At 38.4% G+C, this 25,641-nt stretch overlaps 1 protein-coding gene across 5 annotated transcripts in view; it reads right to left on the reverse strand.

Moving 5' to 3' along the window:
- TBC1D19 (TBC1 domain family member 19) overlaps positions 1-25,641 on the reverse strand; it is a 111,706-nt gene that overhangs the window by 28,179 nt on the left and 57,886 nt on the right. For all 5 annotated transcript variants that reach the window (XM_077815776.1, XM_077815775.1, XM_077815774.1 and 2 more), the window contains exons 12-14: positions 11,735-11,809; positions 6,117-6,179; positions 1,279-1,363 (exon numbers count right to left, since the gene is read on the reverse strand). In XM_077815776.1, coding sequence (XP_077671902.1) covers positions 1,279-1,363; positions 6,117-6,179; positions 11,735-11,809 — 223 coding nt within the window. The remainder of the gene's footprint in view (positions 1-1,278; positions 1,364-6,116; positions 6,180-11,734; positions 11,810-25,641) is intronic.

The following is a 25,641-nucleotide window of genomic DNA, read 5'->3' on the forward strand; positions in this document are numbered from 1 at the left end:
TCTCCAGAGCCTGGAATGGAACCCAGATTCCTGAATCCTCTGCGGTCAGCAAATATCTGTGAAAACCCTGACAAAAATGTCGAATCCCCCTGTAGTACTTGTCCACACAGAGGATGACAACCTGCTACTGCAATCAGTTACTCCATGAGCTCAAGTGGCAGAGGTCTGTATAGTGGATCTCAAGGTTCCAACCCTGCTGATGACCCCTGAAGGTGTCAATATAATGACACGTGATGGAATTTGTTTTTTCAGTTTGCTTTTGTAAAAACCTAGGAAATTACACATAAAAAACAGTTTCCTTACTTTGTCCAAAAAAAAAAAAATTAAAAAATCTTTCCCTTTATTTTTTTTTAGTAGTTTACGTTTAACACAGTGGATGTACTGTATTTGCCTTTCTTTTTTTTTTTTTTTTTGGTGGTCTCTGCTGCTGCCTGATTGCGTAGTTCCAGTTCTAAATGAGGTGTGTGGTATTAAATTTAACTTAAAATAATATTAAGGTCAAGCACTTCTAAATCAGGAAATACGAGAACAAAGATTGCCCGTGCATATGTGTATTCATTATTATATAGTCTTTAATTACATGATTGTATACTTTGTGCTTTTGTCTAATGCTGACCCTCACGCCTGGAAGAAATTCCCTGTAAACATCTTCAAAACTAACATTAGCTTCCTCCAAAACCCTCCATAAAACTCTCCTTTGTCAATAGGCCTACGTAAAACTGACAAAAGCTACACTGCTAGTATGCTGAGACTGCCGCCTATCATGCTGACCAATATGTTCTCACTATTTCTTTGTACTCACCCTTTGGTCCGCCTGTATCCAACTGTTGTCTGTCAGATTGTAAACTCACTGGGACAGAGACTGCCTTTTTGTTCTGTGTTTGTACAGCACCTAGCACAATGGTGTCATGGTCCATATCTGGTGTTTCTATGTGCTAATACCAGTAAATAAATAAATAAATATAGTATAGTATTTTCCCTGCCTCAGCTGGCCCACCCTGTGCACTGAATAAGGCAGGAGTTCGGTGGAAAAAACAGTATATGATCATGAAAATTAAAGACTGTATCATAATACAAATACATAGGCAACCTTAATTCTGGCATTTCCTAACTTTTGAGTGTTTGACTTTGTGATCTTAATTATTGTCTTCTAATTTACTTTTTGTGTACATATGTAATATACATAAATTAAGCTCATATAGATTTGCTTTTTTGGTATACTACATACAACAATCAACACTACTCTTCATATTATCTCTTACAATACTTTTACTTTACCTCGTATGTATGATTTGGGTGGAGTAGCGCTATTGTAAGAAAAGTGCTCCAATACTGATGTATCTCGGGAAAAACAGAGTAATACCTGCAGAAAGCAAAGTAAAAAAAACATCAGCTGACTTGCTCGATGAACAAAACAGTGTCAAACACACAATTATGCACTGACAGTTGTTTCATTTTAAGATCTTCTGTATCTAATACTATAGAGTTAATAGCAAAAAAACCTCTTACGAGACTATTTTAATTTTTGAAACACATTATGATCCAAGATTTCTACGTTTGTATTTTCAGACCAGTCTATGACGAGGTGTGTATGTAAACCATTTGTGTATGCAGTTATATGTATGCATGTAACTGACCACTTACATGCCTAGCAGGCAATTTCAATACCCGGTTACCATGATTGACAGCCATCATACTAACTGCATAAACAAACAAAGCATGTGCATTTTTGGGTATGTGCAGTTCTAAAATTGCCTGGTGCCTAACATTCTCCATCAGACACAGAGCCTTTACAGAATATCTTGATAGTATATATTCTCAACATTTACTTCATTGTGAAACAACACAATGGGAAAATACCAGATTAGGAAGACAGCATTGTATCAGCTTCCATCAAAAAGCATATTTAGTGTTAAATAGTTTAGGATAAGAACACAAATATATCTGTATATGAGAGATCATTCTAGATTCTGAAGAAGGATATCACCTATAAGAAAAGAGGCCAGCACATTGTGAGCAATCCTGGAATAGCTATAACAATAATAAAAGATGAAATATATGCATCTGAAGTTATGGAAACATTGTGTCATATTAAATTATATGATATTTGAAGATCTGAATGTTATCATGCAGTCAAAGACTGAACCACAAAAAACATACACAAGGTGGCAGAATTAAAGTTGAGTCTGCTGTTTCCTGACCTGGGTGCTTATCTCCGCAACTTTAAACATTCTTTAATATAGTTTTTAATAGGGAATATTTTAAATCTGGACTACAATTTTTAAAAAAATCAAAAATGTTTTAAATGCTCTAGTGCTGTTTCACTACATATTTTCTGTTTCATTAAATAAACTGTTTTTTCTTTGAATAAATGATCGTGAATAGTTTTCAAATAATAAATTGGTCAAAAACAAACATGCAAAATTGTGACTTTTGTAAACCACTTGCACTTCTATTTGAAAACAGATAATATTCTTTTTGTGATAACATTTTACCTTTTTTGAATCCCAACAATTTCTCATATTTAAACATCTTTTTTAAAAATAAACAATCTTAAATAAACACTCTAAATTAAATACTGTTACTGAATAACTCACAATCATCTTCAAATTGTAACAATACACAGGCAAAGTTAATACTCAGTATATGTTAACTGATGTGGGAGAGTCTAATCGAAAAAGGAAATAAACAATGTTCCACAGTAGGAAAAAGAATCTAACATTTATCTGCAGCCCTTCTTAGGAATTCTGGTGTCTGGAAGTTTTTAAAATCAAGACTGGATATCTTTCTAAAAAGTACGCAATAGCTCAAATGAAGTTGTTGCTTGATATAGAAATTACTAGGTGAGGTACTTTGGGCTGTGTTCTGCAGGGAATCAGACCAGATGATCATAATGGCCCCTTCTGGGCTTAAAATCTATTAATCCTATGTCTCATAAAGAAGAGAAATAAAGCCAAAAGAAAACCATGATAACACAAGCTATTTTTAAAGTATACAAATATTTGACAAACTAACAAGGTGTTTATACTATCAGTCCAAAATTAAGAAGAAAATTAACCACTAAATTCAAAGGATAAACTTAAAGTAATAAAATCATGGGGCATGTGATAAAGGGGAATTTTACAATCGATATCAGTGGACCTCAATTATAATGTATGAGAGTTATAAAGTGGTAAAAATGTAATATAGAAATCACACTCATGCAAATAACTGAAAATGAGCAACTTTATCTCACTGTATTCTTCACACAAAGGATTAAATAGAACTAGGGGTCTACCAAATTCGTGGCCGTGAAAATCATGTCATGGACTGTGAAATCTGGTCTCCCTCAGGAAATTGGTCTCCGGCCACCCAGTTCTGAAGGCAGAGCGGACAGCGATGGCTGCTGGCCAGGCACCCAGCTCTGAAGGCAGCACCACCGCCAGCAGCAGCGCAGAAGTAATATGCAATCCTGCACTTCTGCGCTGCTGCTGGTGGTGGTGCTGCCTTCAGAGCTGGGCGCCCGGCCAGCAGCCGCCGCTCTCCGGCCATCCAGATCTGAAAGCAGAGCAGAGAGCAGCTTCTCCCGTGGCCCAGCTTGAGGCAGCGCCACCACCAACAGCAGCAGAGAAGTAAGGATGGCAATACTGTGACCCCTAAATAGGCTTGCCACCCCCTTTTGAGTCAGGATCCCCAGTTTGAGAAATGCTGCAGAGAAATCACATTTTTCATAAGCTGGTCACAGCATAAATAGCAAAATGTCTATTTATGCTGTTACCAACCTGCAAAAAATGTATGATTGTGCCACAATTTAAGTAAACCCCTATTTATAAATAAATAAGAACCAATGGTACAACTCAATATTATTAATTATTATTATTTAATCTTGTCATTATCATAAGCCCAGATGCTCCAGACAGGATCAGGGCCCCACTCTGGGTGCCATACAAACCTAAGAGGTAGACATCATCCTTTCCCCAAAGAGCTTGCAATCTAAGTAGCAATAACTAATTCTGCCAAAAAACGAAGGACTAGACAGACAACTGATTTCTATATCCCTTTTAAGCTATAATTTTCAGTGTTCAAATTCTCTTACTTAACCAACATTTTCCCCCTCACTTATCATTTGGAATCAGCAAATAATATGCCATAACAGAGTGATTCCTAAATTGTGGTCTGTGGAGCCCCTTCTTGGTGGTCTGCAGAATGAAACAATTTGAGAAGTAGTTGAAGCTGAAGATTAGGTAGGGAATGAAGGTTGTCTTTAGGAGATATACTTCTTTTACAAACCATTTTGCAGAATGGAATAAAGTACTAAACGGAATTAGACACAAGGAGTGATCAGAAGTTTAGGGTTGTTTTTCAAACCTCAGAACCAAATTTAGCTCTGCACTTTTAAAAAAAGCACACATGGATTTAGCTAGGTGACCGTTGTTGAAGTCATTGGGGATTATGTTGCTAAAATCCAGTACTTTTTGATGTTTTTGTTTCTTTGAATTCCTACAATCACATTCATCTTTATAACTCAAGACTTAAAATGTTGAAAGGAAACAAAAATAAAACCTTCAAATGTGGCTATGTACTGAGAAATGACTATGCAAAAATGTCATCAGATTTAGCAAATTTGCTGTCCTATGTTCCGGAGTGACATAAGCTTCCCAGCACTGATAGAGACAAGTTTTTATTTCTGTCATCACTGTAGAGCCAATACAAAAATTATTCTTTCTTCTTCATGACTGTCAGATAACTAACATATTTATTGACCCAAAAGAACAGTTTGATTTCAGCTCCCAAGCTGAGATGCTCAGACTGACAGAAAATTTATCTTCCGACTCCTAAACAGAGAAAAATATACATAGAAGTATTTGAGACTGAATAAATATGGATACCTGGGGTGTAATTTTTATGAAGTCTCTTTTCAGAGTATGAATCATATTTTAATTAAGATATATTTTTATTTGAAAACTGTAATTGTACTTTTAATTGAGATGAAATAGAGATATAATTTCAAATGGGCACCTAAAAGAAATGCGTAAAGTTATATATATCCACAAACACACACAGATATATTTGAATAAATATATTTAATTACAAATGTATACATTTTCTACGTATGGGAACAAGCAGCATTAAGAACAATTTCTTGGTTAATTTTTCCTCCAGACCGTAAGCTCAGACTTACATAGGGCACACTAACTTCAAAAAGGCACACATGTAGTTTCACATAGCTATAAAAAACAAAATTAAACAAGCCCACCCTAACAGCTGTGACTAATCAAGCTGAAAGTGCTTTGAAAATGGTAAGTTTGCTCCATGACATTTATGTTGACACTGCAATCAAATACACATTAGGAAATTCATGAATGTAATCTCCTTCCATTTAAAAAGATTTAAAGGGAAGTAATGTAGATAATTCAATATAAATTAACTAGAAATTATTTGCTAGAAATAATGTTAAATGATGAAAATGACATTGCTGCATCCACACAATACTAGATTTATAATTACTGTTTTTTATTTTTAAAATATTTAACCAAATCATTAGCCATTACAGTAAGCCATTGTCAAGCAACATTTTTATATTTAAACTAAGATTTTCACTTGTCTCCTCAAGACTTAGTCAATTTCTGTGAGTCCTTCAACTCTAGTTTTTTTGTTGTTTTTTTAAACTAACTTATGACTACTGGAAAAATAAAGAACTAGCTGACTTCATCCCTTTTACGTTATTGTATTGAAAAAACAAATAGGTAGAATCATTTCCAATTTGGTGGCCTCTTTGTCTCCTCCAATAGACTCCTATCCAAGTGTCTTGCTCAGCTTCTACACTAGTCTTGTTCAAATTCAAAAATATTCTATTTGATAATACAAGGGACTTCAGAAAGTCAAGGGCATTGACACAGGAGAGTGAGTGACCCTCGTCTTCCTATAGCATAAAGGTTATTTTTATAACCTACATTCAGAAAGTGATATTATTTATTCTTTGTATTGCAGTAGAACCTACAGCCCTCAATTAGGAGCCCCATTACGTTAGGTGCAGTTAGTTCAAACATGTACCAAAACACAATGCCTGCCCCAAAGGTGTTACAATCCAACAAACTCATACTTTCATCTTTTCTAAAGAAGAACTAGCTACTTACCTGATATAAATAATCCTCAAATACAAAATAGTAGTCATCGTTGCTCGCTGTCAGCTTTACATCCTACAATTAAAAAAAATAGCAGTTTGTCGCTGAAAGATAATTTTTTCATTTGGGTGATGTCTGCAGAATCTAGGCCCAGGATAGTGGTTAAAGACATTGTTTCAGCATTAATGAGTTTCCTTTCACTTATCAGTTGATGTCATACACAGACTTCATATTTATAATTACAACACACAAACACTACAATAGTTTGATTACAATCATATTCTAGACTAAAACTTGGAGACCAAAAACTCCCCCCTTGGTGTTTATTCAGACCAGCATCAAACAAAAAGCATCCTTGAGTCGTCACTAACTACCCACCCCAAACACCAGCAGTTTAGGGCTCAATCCTGCAGACAAGTCCTCCGTGTTCTTGTGGGGATTTTTAAATAATGACTAGATTCTACAATTGTCATTAATGCTAAAAGAAGGTTACTTACTTGTAACGGGAATTCTTCAAGATGGACTCCATACATTCACACGCAGGGGATGCATTGGCTGGTGCAGCTTGGACTGTGGAAACTTCTCACAGCAGTGCCTGTTAGGGGGCTCAAACATCCCTACTGCTGCTCTTGCCCCTCCCCTCAGTGTTTGTGAACGTTCTGAGAGGCTATAAAAGGGGGCACGGTGTCCCCTGTCTCAGTTCCTTCTAGTCCACCACAGAGTCAATATTTCATTAGCAATCTGAAGAAGAGGGGAAGGTGGGCAGGGAGTGGGAATGTGTAGAGTCCCTCTCGAAGAATTCCAGTTACAAGTAAGTAATCTCCATTTCTTCTTCAAGTGTCCTCTGCATATACCGAGTCATGGGATAGTTTGGCAAGCAGCACCTCACGACTGGATGGTGGGATTCAGTATCTTAACTGAATAAGGATTGTAGTATGGCCCTACTGAACTGTGCATCCAATCTAGATGCTGGATCTAATTAACAGTATTTGGCAAAGGTGTGGCTCGAGCCTCAAAGTAGCAGCCTTACATATTTCAACAATCAGAACATTTCTGGACATGCTAGAGAGGTAACCACTGTGCTAGTCAAGTGTGTTTATAAAGGATGTGTGCCATCCCTGTGTGGCCTCTTGTGTCCATGCGCAGCAGTGCGGGTCACCCTGCCTTAATTTCTCAGATCGGGTTGTCAAATTCATTGGGTTGCATTAAACAGCGTCCCCACCGACCCCTGGCCCGGCACACCTTCTGAGGGTCTGATTTATTAACAGAAAGTTCAGCAGACACTCAAGAAAGGCTTTCATCCAGGCTTCTTAGCAGGGAGGCAAACTTCATCTGAGTTTATCAGTCCCACCTGAGTCTAGCAATCCCATGCCCAGGCCCATTACCCGCAAGGCACTCTGTATGATTCCTTCCCTGTAACTAAGGCCTCTGCAGGGCTTTTGTGTTGAATGCAGCTCCTCACCTGGTAGCACGCAGCTCCTCACAGGCTGGGCCTTCTGCAGCTATCTGGGAAGTCCCTCTCCTTCTCCTGAGGATTCTATTGCTGTGTTCCCTGGGAGCACCTCTCCCTCACAAGCCTCCTAGCAGCACCCTCCTCCAACTGAGCGTTGGTAGCTATTTATCAGATCCAGGTGTTTGTTAGCTAATTAGCTGCTAACTAGCTACCTGGGCACTTAGCTACTGACAAGTGGCTGACATGGGCTCGTTTTCCTTTATGAAGTTCATCACAGGTAGACTGGTCCTGACATCCTTTAAAAAGGGCCCAGACACCCCATGACAGTGTCCTAACTTCTGCAGGAGGAGGATCTGATGCAACTGTATATCCCTGTTCTTACAGCTGTCAGCATAAGAAATAAAAATTTTAGGAGACTTTTGAAGCTCTCTCATCCTATTCAGATAGTAAGCTAAAATATGTAGTTTGGATTCTTTTTATAAGCATGAGAGCTTGGAAAGGCAACCAGCAATTAACTAATATGAAATCCAGACACCACTTTTGAAAGGATTCAAGGATGAGGTTTAAGGGCAATTTTATCTATGTAAAGAACAGTGAATGGTCAGGTCAGCCATAAGAGCATGCAACTCACTCACTCACCTTGCTGATGTAAAGACTATTATAAAAGCTGCTTAAATAAACATATGAAATAAAGAACAATCCACCCTCGGTTCAAAAGTAGGATTCATGAGCTGGGTGAAGACCAAATTAATTTCCTATGATGATGATGATTTCCTATGATATGGTGGGTACATATTAACTGAAACTTTCATAAATATTTTAACTGTGTCATGTGCAAAGACAGATTTATCATCTATAGTACATGATGCGCTGCTATTGCTGTTTAAGTGTAGTGTAAGAGAGGTCTAGAGTCTTTACATGCAGTAAATATTAATACACTAAACTGTTGCCCACACAGAAACTACACACTTGTCAGGTCATGAATTTATACCACCTAAACTCCACACTTTCTGGTTGATTGCTTCCTGGAAATAACCTTCTAAAGTGCAAGATTTTTTGTCAAGGTCCATTAAAGTCCTACAACCCATGGCAGCTAGATGTAGAGAAAGAGGACTGGGAGATGAACCTTCACCTCCTCTTGTGAAAACAGCTTTTGCTGCCATCACTGGCAGAAAGTTGTAAACCCCCTCAAAGAAGTGAAGAAAGTCTATATACCACCGTTGTCTCAGCCAGGTAGAATTTATTAGAATTACTCTGGCCCCATTGTGCTTTATCTTTATGACCCGCTGTATAAGAGGAAAAGGAGGAAGCAAATAACAGGCCCATCCCCCAATTCAGAAGACAAGCATCCAATGTGAACAGATTGTCTCTGTCCATTCTGAGTAGAAACAAGGGTATTTCATATTCTGGCTCATGACGGAGAGATCTACTTCCAGAAACCACCAGATATTGAATATGTCCTGAATTACTGAATCCTTAACAGAACATTCATGCAACTGCCTCACAGCACTGATCTATTATGTAGCTGTAGTTGCCACCTAAGTTCAGGGCAATTGGGTAGATGTTGTAGTGGATACAGCAGGCCCATAGCTAGACTGCCTCCTTGCACAGCTGAGACGAGTGAGCTCCTCCCTTCTCATTGCTGTTTTCTTGTCTGTGACAATTTGCACTACTTTGTTCTGGATGTGAGACAGAAAAAATTTGAGAGCTAGACAGATGCACTCCTCTCCAGTTTACCTATAAATCTATTTTTTCCATGACTCCAATTGTCCTGAATTAACAGATTGTGAAGGTGCGCTGCCCATCTACTCTTAGACACATCCGACATGACTGTCAATGATGGAGTTAGGAAAACTGAATGATTCCCTTTCAGAATATTCTCTTAGAGTACCCACCATGACAAAGATGAAAGAATGTCTTTCAGGAAAGACAACACTCTGAACATAGGGCATGTCTACAGAGCAGCTAGGAGTCTGATTTCCAGCACAGGTACACAGATATACGCTAACTCTGCCAGAGCTAGCACACTAAAAATAACAGCATGATTATGGTGGAAGGACAGCGACTTGTGCTAGCTTCCCAAGTATGTACCCGGGGGTCAGGCAGGAGAGTCATATCTAAAACTGGGAGACGCACCTTACTCTGAATTAGAACCGAAAAATATCAAAAACTAGGTGAGAAGTCTCCTCTAAAGCAACTCTCAGGAGCATTAATATTGTAACCATTCTACCCATGAGATAATTAAATTGCAAATCCTCTGAAGGTGAAGAGACTGCAGCATTACGAACATTCGCATCAGGAGAAGAATCATTCTCAAGCTCTGGGTATAACTGCTGATATTCCATTTGAACTACAGGCTTCTCTTCTTCAGATAAAGCATCCAGCACTATAGTGGGAAAGTGCTCTCTTTAAGTAGATATAAAAACTGGATCCAAGAGTCTCGGATCTGAGGCGTGAGCCTTTTCCTATCTCTAGTCCGAGATGAGTGCCTATGCTGGTAAGGCTGAACGTCTCTAGGCAATGGGCAATATGGCCACACCACACAAGGTGGCACTTGACAATCCTGCCACTTGCCACTTAACCCAACTATGGCAACATCTCATAGGACAAGATGACCCACACAGATTATATCTAGTTGTATAGTCAGGTTTTTGTGACTGAAAGCTCAGATGAACATCAGTAACTCTAATGTGATCCAATTCTTCAGAGAGTGGATCTGATCTCAGATCTGACAATCACACTATTGGCAAAATAACTGATCCTGGCATCTATTCTAAACAATGAAGTGTAATGGCGGGAAGGGGAACCTGGCTGATCTTAGGGAAGTGGCCAGGGAATACCAAGATAGATCCCTCTCTCTCTTCCTCTCATCTGGTGTAGAAGGATGACACAGTAGATTTCTTCTTCTCTCCCATAAGAGATGAATCATTCAGATCTGAGAAACACTCCAACCGAAGCTCTGTGCACCTGAGCCATAGGAACCAGATGTACTGGGAACAAGAGCTACAGAGGTTTTTTCAGATCTGATGCAACCTTCTGAACTGAGGAGAGATCCTTTGGGAGAGGTTTTCTCCATTATGGATCATTTGTTCTCTTTGGCTTCAGAACAGTTAGGCTCTGATCTTGCTCAGAGAGATCTGAGGAATCCCCCAGCATGTAGCTTTGTCTCAGCCTTTGGAGCATGCTTAGCCTTGACACTGTCTTTCTTGGAGCCAAGATTATCAGATCTGATGTGGCTTGGCTCTCATGTCAGAGGCCACAACCAATCAAGGTTTTAAGTGCTTCAAAGCTGGATCCAATTATTTGGATACTGATAATGCAACAGCCTTGGAACCAGAGCCCAGCTCAGAGACCAGTGCCTTTTGAGCTGCAAGGTCTGGTAGGTTCTAGGCATTATATTAGTTTCCTGTCCTTAAGTCTGGATTCTTTAGCAGAGTTGGAGCAGAAAGACTTTGCAGCCAGTGCTTCTTGTGACAGTAAGGCTTGTAGCCTATTCTGCTGCTCCTTACGTGCTCACAGGGTACTGAAGTTTGAGTATCTTGAAGAAGAGTGGCCTTTATCCAGGCATGCCATTTAAACATCTAGTGCAAGCATGGATGGATGCTGGAAAGACCACATGATCGATCTCTCTCTCTCTCTCTCTCTCTCTCTCTCTCTCTCTCACACGCACACACTTAACATCCGGTTATTTCAGCTTTGGATTCATCATGGAACCAGAAGTCAGAATTGAAGAGCTAACTAAATATATCCCCTAACTAACACTAACTGTACTAACGCTCAAGCTAGACTAGACTAAGGTACAAAAATCTTATTGAGAAAAGGATCTCGATTCAAAGCATCCAAAGAGGTTCACATCTAGCTCCTCCCGCAGTTGGAAGGAAATGAGGAAGCATAGAGCACCACACCCCCTTTTGTAGTCTCACCCTCAGAACATTCAGAAACACTGAGGGAGGGATTAGAGGAAGATGCAAACACTCCAAAGAGCACTGCGACAAGAAGTTTCCACCATCTAGTCTGCAACAGCCAGCACATCCCATGAATGGGAATATGTAGAGGACACTCAAAGATGAGCATGCTTTATTCCAATGCTCCATGTAACCAGAACATTTGTGTTTTCTTTATAATACAGAGTTATTGTTTTGATCAGTAAATACTCACTATTTAATGAATTACTCACTTTGTAAATCAGGCTGTCCACTAAAAGATCATGCTGAATCACATTGGACTTAAGCTGTTCGTAGTACAAAATGTCCTAAAATGAAATAAATATTATTAATCATTCTTCAACCTGAAATAAAACCCCGATTTATACTTATATAAGTAAAATAAATGCTGACAGCTACATAGGAGGGCATATTACTGAAAAGAAGGAAAAATTATTTAAAAAAAAAGAGAGAGAGATCCATATTGCCTGTAAATACCATTTGAAATATCCTTTCCCCTACTGTCAAGAGATACATTCCATTGTTCATCCTAAGTTTCCTCCATAAAACAAGTAAAAAAAACTGGGGAAGATGCATGAGGATCCACATAATACAATATTATGGCTTAGTTGTATGTTAGATGACACAAAAAATGAGAATGAAGGGAAGAGTTTGGACAAAATTGGAATATCTCAGTCTTCCAAACTTTTGCTCTCTCTAGAGCCAAGCCTGCTTGAAAGTTCTGAAAGAACTGTTCCGATTCTTCTCTCCAGCACCTTCTATTTTCATGCACTTCTGTTTTCATGGGTTCCATCAAATGTTGTTTAATATTAGTGACGTTAATATCAGTATGTAATTAGAACTAAGCCAGTCAGGCCTTTGGATACAATATGAATATCCAAATATTTAAACCCACAAAAAGCCAGCCTAAATAGTAGAAATGTCAAAAGGAGATCACGGAAGGAGTACATTGAGGAAAGGTTTAGACTTTTCCCAAGTTCATCTTAAATCACCTGGTCACTCCCTAAACATCTGTGGAGAATATACTTTCAAAGAGGAAGTGTCCTGGAAGGAAACACTCTTCTGTTTTTGCCCATGCTGCCCCTATGAGTGGGAGGAGCTCCCTGCAAAAATCCACAAAACCACTTTCTCCTCTTTCAGTTCCCTACTTAAAACTTACCTCTGCCATGATGTCTGCAAGTGAATATGGCTTTACACAGTTTTACAAGGATTTTTTAAAAATCCAGCTGCCCTCAACCTCTTCCCTTCCACCGAACCCTTCTAACTTCAGTGGGACTCCAGAGGATACATTCAAACAGCTTGAACGATAAAGACCCTGGACAGCATTCACTGGCTGATTTCTTGTAGGTGCTGCAGCAGAAGTGGTTCTTTCAAGCGAGGGACTTGAAAAGTGAATGGGTAGTGGCCTTACGGGTAAGTTTGCAAAGGGCAGCATGCAAGAAAATAAGGAGGTGGTGGTTGTTCTTTTCACATGAGTATTAACATGGGGTGGGAAGAATACCATGCTCAATTAAATCAATTCTATAAACTCAGGGACCAATTACAATTAGTAAACTCTGAAACTAGGAAAAACACCGTGTCTATTTCATGTTAACTGAAAATAGCTCAGGGGAAAATATATTTTCATTTTTCTTTCCAATAAAGGGCAAATAAAGGTAATAAATCAGAATTTTGTTAAATATTTCCTTTAAACAAGTTCAGACATAAAATATTCACAAAATATAAATGATTCAGGATATGTACTAATTGGGCTTTAAAAAAAAAAAAGGTTTTGGACAGAAGTTTTAATATTCATGTTTAAAGCCACTATTTTGAAGCAGGGTTCAGAGTAGCAGCCGTGTTAGTCTGTATCTGCAAAAAGAAAAGGAGTACTTGTGGCACCTTAGAAACTAACAAATTTATTTGAGCATAAGCTTTCGTGAGCCACAGTTCACTTCATCGGATGCATTCAGTGGAAAATACAGTGGGAAGATTTATATACACAGAGAACATGAAACAATGGGTGTTGTTATACACACTGTAAGGAGAGTGATCACTTAAGATGAGCTAATCCCAGCAGGAGAGCAGGGGTGGGGGGTGGAGGTGGAGGGAAAGAAAACCTTTTGTAGTGATAATCAAGGTGGGCCATTTCCAGCAGTAGACAAGAACGTCTAAGGAACAGTGGTGGGGTGGGGGGAATAAACATGGGGAAATAGTTTTACTTTTTGTAATGACCCATCCACTCCCAGTCTCTATTCAAGCCTAAGTTAATTGTATCCAGTTTGCAAATTAATTCCATTTCAGCAGTCTCTCACTGGAGTCTGTTTTCACACCCCTGGATCCCCGACCTGGGGTATTCTATCTGCTACCCAAGATCCATAAACCTGGAAATCCTGGACGCCCCATCATCTCAGGCATTGACACCCTGACAGAAGGATTGTCTGGCTATGTAGACTCCCTCCTCAGGCCCTATGCTACCAGCACTCCCAGCCATCTTAGAGACACCACTGGCTTCCTGAGGAAACTACAATCCATTGGTGATCTTCCTGAAAACACCACCCTGGCCACTATGGATGTAGAAGCCCTCAACACCAACATTCCACACAAAGATGGACTACAAGCCATCAGGAACAGTTTCCCCAATAATGTCACGGCAAACCTGGTGGCTGAACTTTGTGACTTTGTCCTCACCCATAACTATTTCACATTTGGGGACAATGTATACCTTCAAACCAGCGGCACTGCTATGGGTACCCACATGGCCCCACAGCATGCCAACATTTTTATGGCTGACAAAGAACAACGCTTCCTCAGCTGTCATCCCCTAATGCCCCTACTCGCGCTATACTGATGACATCTTCATCATCTGGACCCATGGAAAAAAACCAGTAGGTTTTTGATATAGGGTGGTGTTTATGTGACCATCGCTTATTAGCACCGTAGTGTCCAGGAAGTGGATCTCTTGTGTGGACTGGTCCAGGCTGAGGTTGATGGTGGGATGGAAATTGTTGAAATCATGGTGGAATTCCTCAAGGGCTTCTTTTCCATGGGTCCAGATGATGAAGATGTCATCAATATAGCGCAAGTAGAGTAGGGGCATTAGGGGACGAGAGCTGAGGAAGCGTTGTTCTAAGTCAGCCATAAAAATGTTGGCATACTGTGAGGCGGGTACCCATAGCACTGCCGCTGATTTGAAGGTATACATTGTCCCCAAATGTGAAATAGTTATGGGTGAGGACAAAGTCACAAAGTTCAGCCACCAGGTTTGCCGTGACATTATCGGGGATACTGTTCCTGATGGCTTGTAGTCCATCTTTGTAGTCCAGGGGTGTGTCTGTGTGGATTTGATCTTGTGCTTTTTCAGGGAGTTTCTTGAGCAAATTCTGTAGTTTCTTTTGGTAACCCTCAGTGGGATCAGAGGGTAATGGCTTGTAGAAAGTGGTGTTGGAGAGCTGCCGAGCAACCTCTTGTTCATATTCCAACCTATTCATGATGACAACAGCACCTCCTTTGTCAGCCTTTTTGATTATGATGTCAGAGTTGTTTCTGAGGCTGTGGATGGCATTGTGTTCTGCATGGCTGAGGTTGTGGGGCAAGTGATGCTGCTTTTCCACAATTTCAGCCCATGCACGTTGGCGGAAGCACTCTATGTAGAAGTCCAGTCTGCTGTCTCGGCCTTCAGGAGGAGTCCACCTAGAATCCCTCTTTTGGTAGTGTTGGTAGGGAGGTCTCTGTGGATTAGTATGTTGTTCAGAGGAGTGTTGGAAATATTCCTTGAGTCAGAGACGTCGAAAATAGGATTCTAGATCACCACAGAACTGAATCATGTTCGTGGGGGTGGAGGGGCAGAAGGAGAGGCCCCAAGATAGCCCAGCAGAAGAAGCTGTCCTAAGAGTATAGTTGGATAGATTAACAATATTGCTGGGTGGGTTGAGGGAACCATTTCTGTGGCCCCTTGTGGCATGTAGTAGTTTAGAAAGTTTAGTGTCCTTTTTCTTTTGTAGAGATGTGGTATCTTAGAAGGGCCACTGCCCACTTATTTTATTTATTTTTTCTTTTCAGTTGTGCCACTCAGGGACACATTCAGCTGGGCCAGATGTCAGGAGGAAGGGGTTAGCTGCAAAGCAACCATTATTTGAGCTACACTATGTTGTTTTGGGCATTCTCTAATATTAGTTCCAGCCCACTCTCCCTCTTTTAGGTTTAACCTACAAAGGGGAGGAGGAAGAGATGACATTAGGGATTGCTCCACAATAACACAGCAGGACTTCAGAGCTGGTTGCTCAGCAACTGAACTTGCTCCAGCAACATATACCACAGCTATGGGCGAACACAGACAACAGTGACATACTTAGATAATGACCTCTGAAGAAAAAAAAAAAAAGTAGACCATCAGCAGCTTTTCTAAAGGAGTTCCTTATTAGACTCCAGTCTCATTCCTAGGCTGCCTTCATACCAGTTTCATCTTCATCAGAAGTGATGGAGCACTGCCTAGTCAGTTTGCAGTGAAGAGGAGCTAGGGGAGGAGAATCAGAAACAACAAAAATTGCAATAAACCCTGCAAGGTCACTGTCATGGTTACACGGACAGCTGCACCTCTGTTCCCTTTTTGTCTCTCAAGTGCACACCGCTCAAGTGTGAGGCCTTGTGCCTTTACCTCTACTGGGGTGGAATTCCTCAATTCTCCCACTCTTAGACTGGGCTGTCGGCTACAGCAGCCTGCATATCAACAGTGCCTACCCAGCAGGTCAACCCGAGTTTGGTACCTGTGGTTCTTCCCTTTGGGAGTCTGTGACCAGTGGCGTATGTGTTGCTTATGCTAACAATAGAGCAAAACACAAGAGAAAAAGGATTTTGTAACAACAGCCTACAAGCACATCTATCTTACCTAAAGTCCTATCATCCCAGGGATAAGCTAGGCAGGCCTAACTTCTTCAGACATTTCTAGTAAGCATGTGTGCGTCATTCTTGTTCCCCTGAATAACAATTTGATTAGCCATATGAGAGACAGCCCCTTCTAATACAGCCAGAGCTGCTTTGTTCGTGTCAGTTCCCAGGCTTTGGCCCTGTTTGTCAAAACTAATTCTGTAAGATGGCTGAAGACAGGAGGTGGAATCTTCAAAGTTAACACTTCTTCAGCATTGTCTCTTAATAACCCTTAAGTTATAAACAAGGGGTGGCTTATTTTGAGCTATTGTTTCACTTCCTGCTTGTTTTTATTACAAGCCCTCTATTAAACTAAACCAAAATATGTATACGCTAAACATCCCAATAACCACCTCACATACAGTATTAATAAATTATTACAGAGCAGCTCCACTCCTGTCACTATCACCATACTTTATCAGGCAGGATCAATGTAGATGGACTGCGTTCCTTGACTGGCCAATGAGGACCATCAACATCTCATATACACAGGCTCAGAATCATGCACACTTCACATGTGGTTTCTTGATCTGTGTGAATGAGTGTGGTTTTACCATGTTGAACAGGTACACATTATTCTTCATTATTTTATTGCATGGTACTCACAAATGTGCTTCGCTGAAAACACTAAAAGACAGGTCTCTTGTCACAAAGAGTTTACACTCCAGATTACTTTATGGCATTGCATCTCTTATGAAACTGTGGAGTATTTTTGTCAGGCAGGTGAAAAGGAAAACTTCAACAATGGTACACACTGTCTGAAGAATGCAGCTTGTGAAAGCTTAAGGTTAGGCAATCCTAGTATGAGCCCACATCTTTTAAATTTGCTACCACCAAAAATATTCTTAAATGTAAAAGAGTTGCAAGATGCATTGATCTGTTAACCATGGCTTTTTCAGGGGACTTTGCTAATTGGCCATAGAATTCTCTAGCTAAAAAGTAAGGCAGCAGGAGAACATGGTATTCTGCTCCTTTACAGGGAACGTTAATGACTCAACTTTAGCCATGCAAGGTATGTCCAGCTACTACCATAATGGGTGTTCTATAAATCTATGTAATAAAATCATAATCAAGCATTTAGGGAACTAAGGAAACAGATATTATTAAGGGCCTAATTATTTAAAAGAAATATGATGTGCAGCAGTGGGCTACCATAATTTTTTTCTGCTTTGTGCAGAGTGGGGAGAGAGAGAGGCTATGACCTAGTATTCTTTCACTATAAAGAACAAGCTGCAAGAGAGCAGTCCCAGGGGATATATGAGGTCAAAGAACCAGCAAAACATTGCTGAAAGGCAACAATCACTTTTTCCATAACTAAGCACATCACTTAGCTCTTCAGAAAAAATTATGCAGAAACATAGCATTAAGTAAAGTCTTCACAAACAAGTTTAAAATGAAATCTAGGTGAAAGCAAACTCGAGCCAAGCGAAACTTTTAGAGGCAATTTTAGAGCCAAAAATGGAGCTTATGTGGAACATGTCAAGAAGACAGATGCCATAGTTGGAAGAATACAATTAATGATTTGGCATTCAAATGTCATGACAGCTAGCAACATTCTGCAGGTGGTCATTGTAGCTATTTCTGTGTAACATACAAATAAGGAAAAAGAATAGGATGTACAATATGATTCTCTTAACATGTTCTTTTTTAAAAAAATTGTATATGAAATTTAATAATTTGTAAAATATAAATATTATGGTCCCTGTGTATGGTGCTTCAAGGAATGTTGTCAGTTTTTTCCATTTTATAATTTTAAGAAGATAATGTACTACATATATTAATCCACAAAGGATGGCCAGACATTTAAACAAAATGAAAACCAATCAAAAGCAATAAAAGAGAAACATATGGCCACAGATTATTTACTGAACAAGAATGATATGATTTAGAACATATAAATAGTCCAGTTGTAAAATATACAGAGACCAAGTAATATCCAATTAGGAAAAGAGAAGTAAAAACAACTATTCAGACACTGGGGGTTGGAATTATATTTAAACATAGACTTCTGGAAAAGGTTATCCTTTGCTACAATGCATGCAGAGCACATTTTCAACTCATAATCAAAACCAAATTTTCTTCTGAACACAATCACACTTTAGGGTCACAAGTGGCTCCAGCCCACAGGTTAGACACCACTTATCTAGTATTGACTTTATATAGTCTTGTTTTATCCAACTGGCATGTTTTTTCCCCCACATCTGTTTGGGTGTTTTGTTCCAATTATTTGTATTAAAATATTATAAAACTATAGCTTTTAAGTAATAACTTAAAATAATTTTTCTATTTAACTTCATAGTCAGAACAATTTTACATTAAGCCCCTTTGCTGTACTCTTATAATTTCATTCACCCATACAATAAAATGATAAGATGGTGCAAAGAAACAGTTTACTAAAAAGGATAGATATTCTTTATGCAAGAGAAAAAAAGAGCTTCATAATTTACACCCTAATTTAACAGACATCATGAGTTTTTTATGACTGTTTTGAGTTTTAAGCTTTGTTTATGGCATTATATTGCATCATGATTAGAATGTTAATGGTTTACTTTTAATTAAAATATTTATTAGCTTCCTATCTCTGGACTTGAAGGGCAGTTTGTATTATTTAATTAAGCACAGCAAACTGCAGTTCTGTATAAATTACAATTTAGAAAAGACACTAAGAAACCTTCATGGTAGCTGAACAGTCTACGCTACAGAAAGCTGTAAAAATAAAATAATCTAAATGGAAGTTTCACTTAAACTAATGAGCTATTCCTTAATCTTAAGCATAACAAATATATTTAATACAATTTTGTAATGTTTCTGTTTTTGTTTGTTTAAATGTGAAGAAAATCAGTAATGCCAGTTTAAAAAAAATCACAGCCTTCTGTGATAATTTTAGAAAGCATCCTCCTTTCCAGAATATAATTAATTTTAATCAGGATTCAGACATAGTATACAGAAAAGGAAGATTTTAAACATCCTTTGAGAAAAGAAACAGATATTCTAATGAAAAATTGTATTAGACATTATCTGGTCCAGAACCAGGCACGCTCACTATTAAAACACTGGAGATTAAATTAAAAATCAACATTATGGGTTTTTAAAACAATTACATTAAAACAAAATTAGATCTAAATTAAGAAACAAAGCATAGTTCCAGCCTGCTCAGTGTGAAGCAAAATCATGTAAAATTGTTATTTTACCCAATTAGCTTTTCTGTAGCATTTTCCATTAAAGGATCTACAAGAACGTTACAAACATTAGATAACTTCATTTTCAACCTAGACAATTTAAACATTTTGGCCTTAATGCTACAACCACAAGAATGTCACTAATACTGATGATTACTTAATTTTTAAGAGCTCATATAAATAGCTTGAGAAGTCTCTGTTAAAGTGAAACACAAAGGAGATAGAATAGGAAGACAGACCGTATTTCACTAAAGATAAATATTTTAACAAATGAATTATCTACTATAAAGATCATAGTACTGACTGCCTCTTTCCATTAAAAAATCCACAGGCTTGGGGGACAAGGTGGAAGAGAGAGAAGGATAGGAGAAAAATCTCTGCAAGCCTTCTTCTGTGGAACATACTCCCAATTCTTCCTTGTGTAAAAAAGGCCACATTTATCAAACATGAGAATTCCTTTCCTTGTGTCCACAGGTATCATATCTAGACGAGTTTAAGGGGAAGGTTTTTAGCAGTTTTCTAGTACAAAATTAGTTATTCTAAACACTTTGCTGCAACAAAGAATTTTCCACCAAACAAAGTTATAAAAGACATCCCGATGAAGTGAGCTGTAGCTCACGAAAGCTTATGCTCAAATAAATTTGTTAGTCTCTAAGGTGCCACAAGTACTCCTGTTCTTTTTGCTGATACAGACTAACACGGCTGCTACTCTGAAACCTGACTCATTGAAGTATTTCAACTATTAGTGTTTGCAATCAACTATATATTTTATATTTTTCCTCCTGTGCCAGAATGATCCTATCCACTCTAGGAGTGGTATTTCTGATTTCTCATTGATCATGAATTCTCCATTCTGCAATGGTGAACTGCAAAATAAAGTCAGTGAGTTCTTTTGATATCACTTGCATGCTTTTCTGTTACTAGCTGTAATGTGGTTGGAGCTCAAATTTCACTATGCCTCTCAGCAGGAAGAACATCTCTGCTCTAGGCTGTGATGTTGCAGGCCAGCTCTTTGCCAATTTATTCCCTTGACTTTTCGCAGTGCACTAGGTCATGTACTTTTCACCTGCAATACTTGTTAGATTCCTTATTCCCAAAATTTTAAGTGCCTGGCAAGATCTCACATAGTTCCTTCTCTTCGCTTACTGATCTCTCTGTTTCCCCGTGTAGGGTATGTCTATACTGCAGTTGAACACCTGTGGCTGGCCCATGTCAGCTGACTCAGGCTAGCAGGACTCGGGCTATGGAGCTGTTTGACTGTAGTGTAGATGTTTGGGCTTGGGCTGTAGTCCAGGCTCTGGGATCCTCCCCCCTCGTGGGGACCAGCTGCGGGTGTTTAATTGCAGCATAGACATACCCTTAAAGCTAGTCAACACTACAATGGTATTTCCAGTACAGCTATCTTGGCAAAGCCCCATAGAGGAACTGCGGAATATACCAGAAAAAAAAAAAAGAGTTCTGTTGATGTTCTAGTTAAACCAACTTCCCAAGCTCTTGGCCAGTATACTTTGTCTGTGGTGCTCATCACTATAGTATATCAAAAAACAGTATTTGCTCATTTTTTGCAAATTAGGAACATAAGAACGGCCAGACTGGGTCAGACCAAAGGTCCATCTAGCCAGTATCCCGTCTTCCGACAGTGGCCAATGCCAGGTGCCTCAGAGGGAGTGAACAGGTAATCATCAAGTGGTCCATCCCCTGTCGCTCATTCCCAGCTTCTGGCAAGCAGAGGCTAGGGACACCATTCCTGCCCATCCTGGCTAATAGCCATTGATGGTCCTATCCTCCATTAATTTATCTAGTTCTTTTCTGAATTAAATTAAAGACTGTATCACAATGCATACACATAAGGGAGCCAAATTAAGCTTGCACAGGCAACATTATTTCTGGCATTTCCCAACTTTTGAGAACTTGACTTTACAACCTGAAGAATGTTCTTTTTAGCATAGAGTTTGTGAGAGTGCAGTTTTCGAAGTTTTTAAAAAAAGCAAACTAAAACCCCAGAAATTCCATCATGTGACATCATACTGACACCCACCTGATTCATCAGTGGGATCGGAAGCTTTGCCACCTTAATAACATTCTTTTAACAGTTTTTTCTGTGTGTGTGTGTGTGTGTAATTTCCTGTACAACTCAACATAAAAGACTAATAAGCAATTAATTTCCAGACAGTGTACTTATATATTCCTAAATAATTCTGCAGCATAGAGCTAACAGTTTATTACTCGACGCCATCACGTAAGCACACTGCTTGTATCTTTGCGTATGATACTGTAGATTGTTTTTTTTACCTGAGCTTTATTTAAACACAATCTCTCAAACTACCATATCTTGATGCTCTCACACACACCAGCCAACTCCGCCTTTCAACTTCTAACAAAGGAAATTTACTGACCTATATTAGATTTATAGACGTATACAGTCTGTTGTAAATCTGTAAGTCTAGAAAAGTGTAAATGCCAAATGACACGCATTAGAGAGGAAAAACTATTGCAACCATATAATTCAGTAATGAACAAGCAGAGAATGAGAAAGTAGTGCTGGATAAACCATTAAAGCATATACAAAATATACAGATATTCTTTGTGATCAGTTACTTGGAAAAGTGCATAGTTTTACTAAACACCTTATTTCACCTTTGCACAATATATGCCAATGAGCAGCCACATAAACACTTTTTTACAGTAATAAAATCTCAGGGTAAAAAGAGTCTTGGATTACCATAGGTCAAGATATGATTAAGTCTGTGTTTATTAAAGATGACATATGATTAGTATTTCAGTTTATGGATATGCACATCATAACATTGTGCTGTTTTAAACACACTAGTGAGCGTGTGTTCTATGTCACCCTTTGTGACCAACCACAGATATGGGTCTGTTAAAACTCTCTGTTTGAGAGTCTAGCTCTTAAAGCTCAAACTATATACATTCATGCTTTCAGCTGTGAAGGTCTCTCATTCAATCCTTGGTACACTAGTCAAGATGGCAGCCATCAAACTATGATATAAAAATGCTTATTATATACACAACAAGAACAAAATAAACGTCCAGAAAGCTACTTGATCATAAAAGTAGTAGTTTTCAGGTTAGTGTACTAGAAAAATCATGATCTGGAATGCACACTATTTAGCACCACAAGTAGTAAGATTAAGACTAAAGTAATCTGTTTTGTTCATTGATTTGATCATTTCAGTCCCATCTCTTAATACCTCCAACTGGCTCACCATCCATTACTGCATCAAATTTAAGCTTCTTGTCTACACCTTTAAAGCTCTGCATAACTTTATCCTGCCTACTTATCCTCCTTTCTCAAGATTCTTAACATCCTCTTCCTAAACCTCAGCACCCACAGCTCCACCAGCATCGCCATCCACATTCAGCCATTTGTTAGCTTCTTGCATAATCATCACAGTGCCTTCTTCCACTCAGCACCATATGCATGCATGGTATTACCTCCATTAGCTCATCCACAAGGCTCCAACCCTCTCTACTTTTAACTACCTCTTGAAGACCAACTTCAATTGCACGTTTCAGAGTAGCAGCCGTGTTAGTTTGTATCCGCAAAAAGAAAAAGGAGTACTTGTGGCACCTTAGAGACTGGTGAATCAAATTATCTTGTGTATCCATTGCCTATTCTTTCCTTTCCCCTATACTTTGTCTACTAATTTTTCTATCAATAGCTTTTGAGTGCCTAAGAACAAGGGGCACTGCTTCCAGAATCCACCTTTCCTCTGTGAATGCTACATAAAGAGAAATTAATAATCAAACAAACTATGCCAAATTTTTTAGAAAAATACTAGCATGGCTTTAAAAAGTTATAAGCACTGAGATACTTATTATTTTATTTTATTCAAAGAGAAACATTTGAGAATTTTTCTAACTGGGTTGGAACTTTTTTCTAAGCAATCAGTTTTCAAAAAGTGTGTCATGTCATACCTGAATATAAAAAATATGGAATATCTTACTATTCCTTTTTTTCTTAATAAATGCCTTGCCCTTCATTTATCAAAATAGAAGATTTGATCTTTAATTCAGTTATTTTACTTTGCATACTAAGACAAACATACCTTTAACATATGAAGTGCTCAAGAGAATGTAGACAGATGTGCAATGAAGACAACAAAATGAATTTCATATTTCTAATCTGGTTACTGTCATAAAGAGAGAAACCTCAGACTTCAGCTGTCAGAATAATTTAGAAGAACTCACATCTAGCATTAAGCATCACAAATATGTTGTATAATATTTTCATTATTACTTTAGCAGGGCTTTTTTATCTAAAGGGAATTTAATCTGTTATTCACTGTAAACAAATGCCTAGACTGTTTCTTCATGAAGGTCTGAACTAAAGTGTTTTTATCACTAGACGAAACATCTGTAGTTGGATTTTAAAAAGTCCATTTGTCGACTGTTTTTCTTAGCACTAACGTTTAAGGTTTGCTGCCAATGTAAAACTTACAGTTCCTGAAAATATAAAAAGGTGTACATTTCATTAACAATGGCTAAGATCTCATAAATGAAGTAACTTTCTAATTGTCAGTTATCACTGTCCCTCAATTACAGACATATGACTGCATATCTTCAAAGATACAAAAGTGCAATATTATATCATTAGCAATTGTGAATGCCACCATTGGTATGCATGGTTCCTGTCCAAGTGAGTTTACAATATAAAGCTCCAATTCTGCAAAGACTTACACATAAAGTTAAGAACATGTGAATAACCCTATTGACTTCAATGGGACTAGTCATGCTGCATAAAGCTAAGAATGTGCCTAAGTATTTCCTAGTATCAGGGCCGACATTAAATAAGAAATACAGGATGCTATGGCAAATAATGCTGGGCAAAGGGATGAGAGGACAGTACACACGTTGGTTCCTTAATTCATACATGTAAGGTATATGCATAAAATGTATATATTAATTTAGAATTACAGATACATAAATTAAAAAAAAAAGATTGTGTCCTATTGTGTCTTACAAAGTGATTGGCACAAGATTAGAGTGTCCAAACTACCACTCAAACTAGACCATTAATAAAGATATTTTGGTAATTCATAAATAAAATATAAATCTATATCAATTTACAGCTAAGGTCACAAAGCCCTAGCCTAAATTTTGCAATGTTTCTAAAGTGTTTGTCTACATTGTTGACTACTTAAAAAGAAACATTCAAAATTCTTTTTGAACCTCAGCTCTGTATTTAAAACCTTAACTTTGCTTCACAGCTGCAATTTGCAAAACTCATGCAAGATACCTAAAACTATTCTCAAAAAGAAAAGGAGGACTTGTGGCACCTTAGAGACTAATACATTTATTTGAGCATAAGCTTTTGTGAGCTACAGCTCACTTCATCGGATGCATCAATGAAGTGAGCTGTAGCTCACGAAAGCTTATGCTCAAATAAATGTGTTAGTCTCTAAGGTGCCACAAGTACTCCTTTTCTTTTTGTGGATACAGACTAACATGGCTGCTACTCTGAAACCTAAAACTATTCTGAATTTCCTTCTCTCCTTATCAGCTAACTTCTCACCCCATGTCTTTCATGAAGATTAAACACACATATTCCATGTCCCATCCTACTATTTTCAGCAGATTTCAACATCTTCACATTGGACACAGCCTATAAACAGAAACATTCTAATATCATTCACATGGATTAAACCAGATTACGGACTAGAACTTCCCAATTTCTATAATACACCACCCACTTTGTCTAAATAGACTGATTCACCACTATGCTTGGCTTAATACTTCTTCCACACCAACCACTATTTTATATAATGAATAAGGAGAATTAATTATATTATAGGTTTGGGTCTTAACCCACGCATACACTCATCAAGGCTGATTTATTTACTGCACAATACTTCTGACCTGATTGGTCACACAATGAGTTTTGGTGGAAGTGGGAATGATTGTATCCATGCATGTAGGCTTTCGTTTTCCAGGCACACACACACACACACACACACACACACACACGATTTAAGTCTACAAATATAATTATTATAAAATGGCAAACTAACCGTACAAGTCTAAACATTTGAAAA

The sequence above is a fragment of the Eretmochelys imbricata genome, chromosome 4 (assembly GCF_965152235.1).
Source record: "Eretmochelys imbricata isolate rEreImb1 chromosome 4, rEreImb1.hap1, whole genome shotgun sequence".
Classification (NCBI taxonomy): domain Eukaryota; kingdom Metazoa; phylum Chordata; order Testudines; family Cheloniidae; genus Eretmochelys; species Eretmochelys imbricata.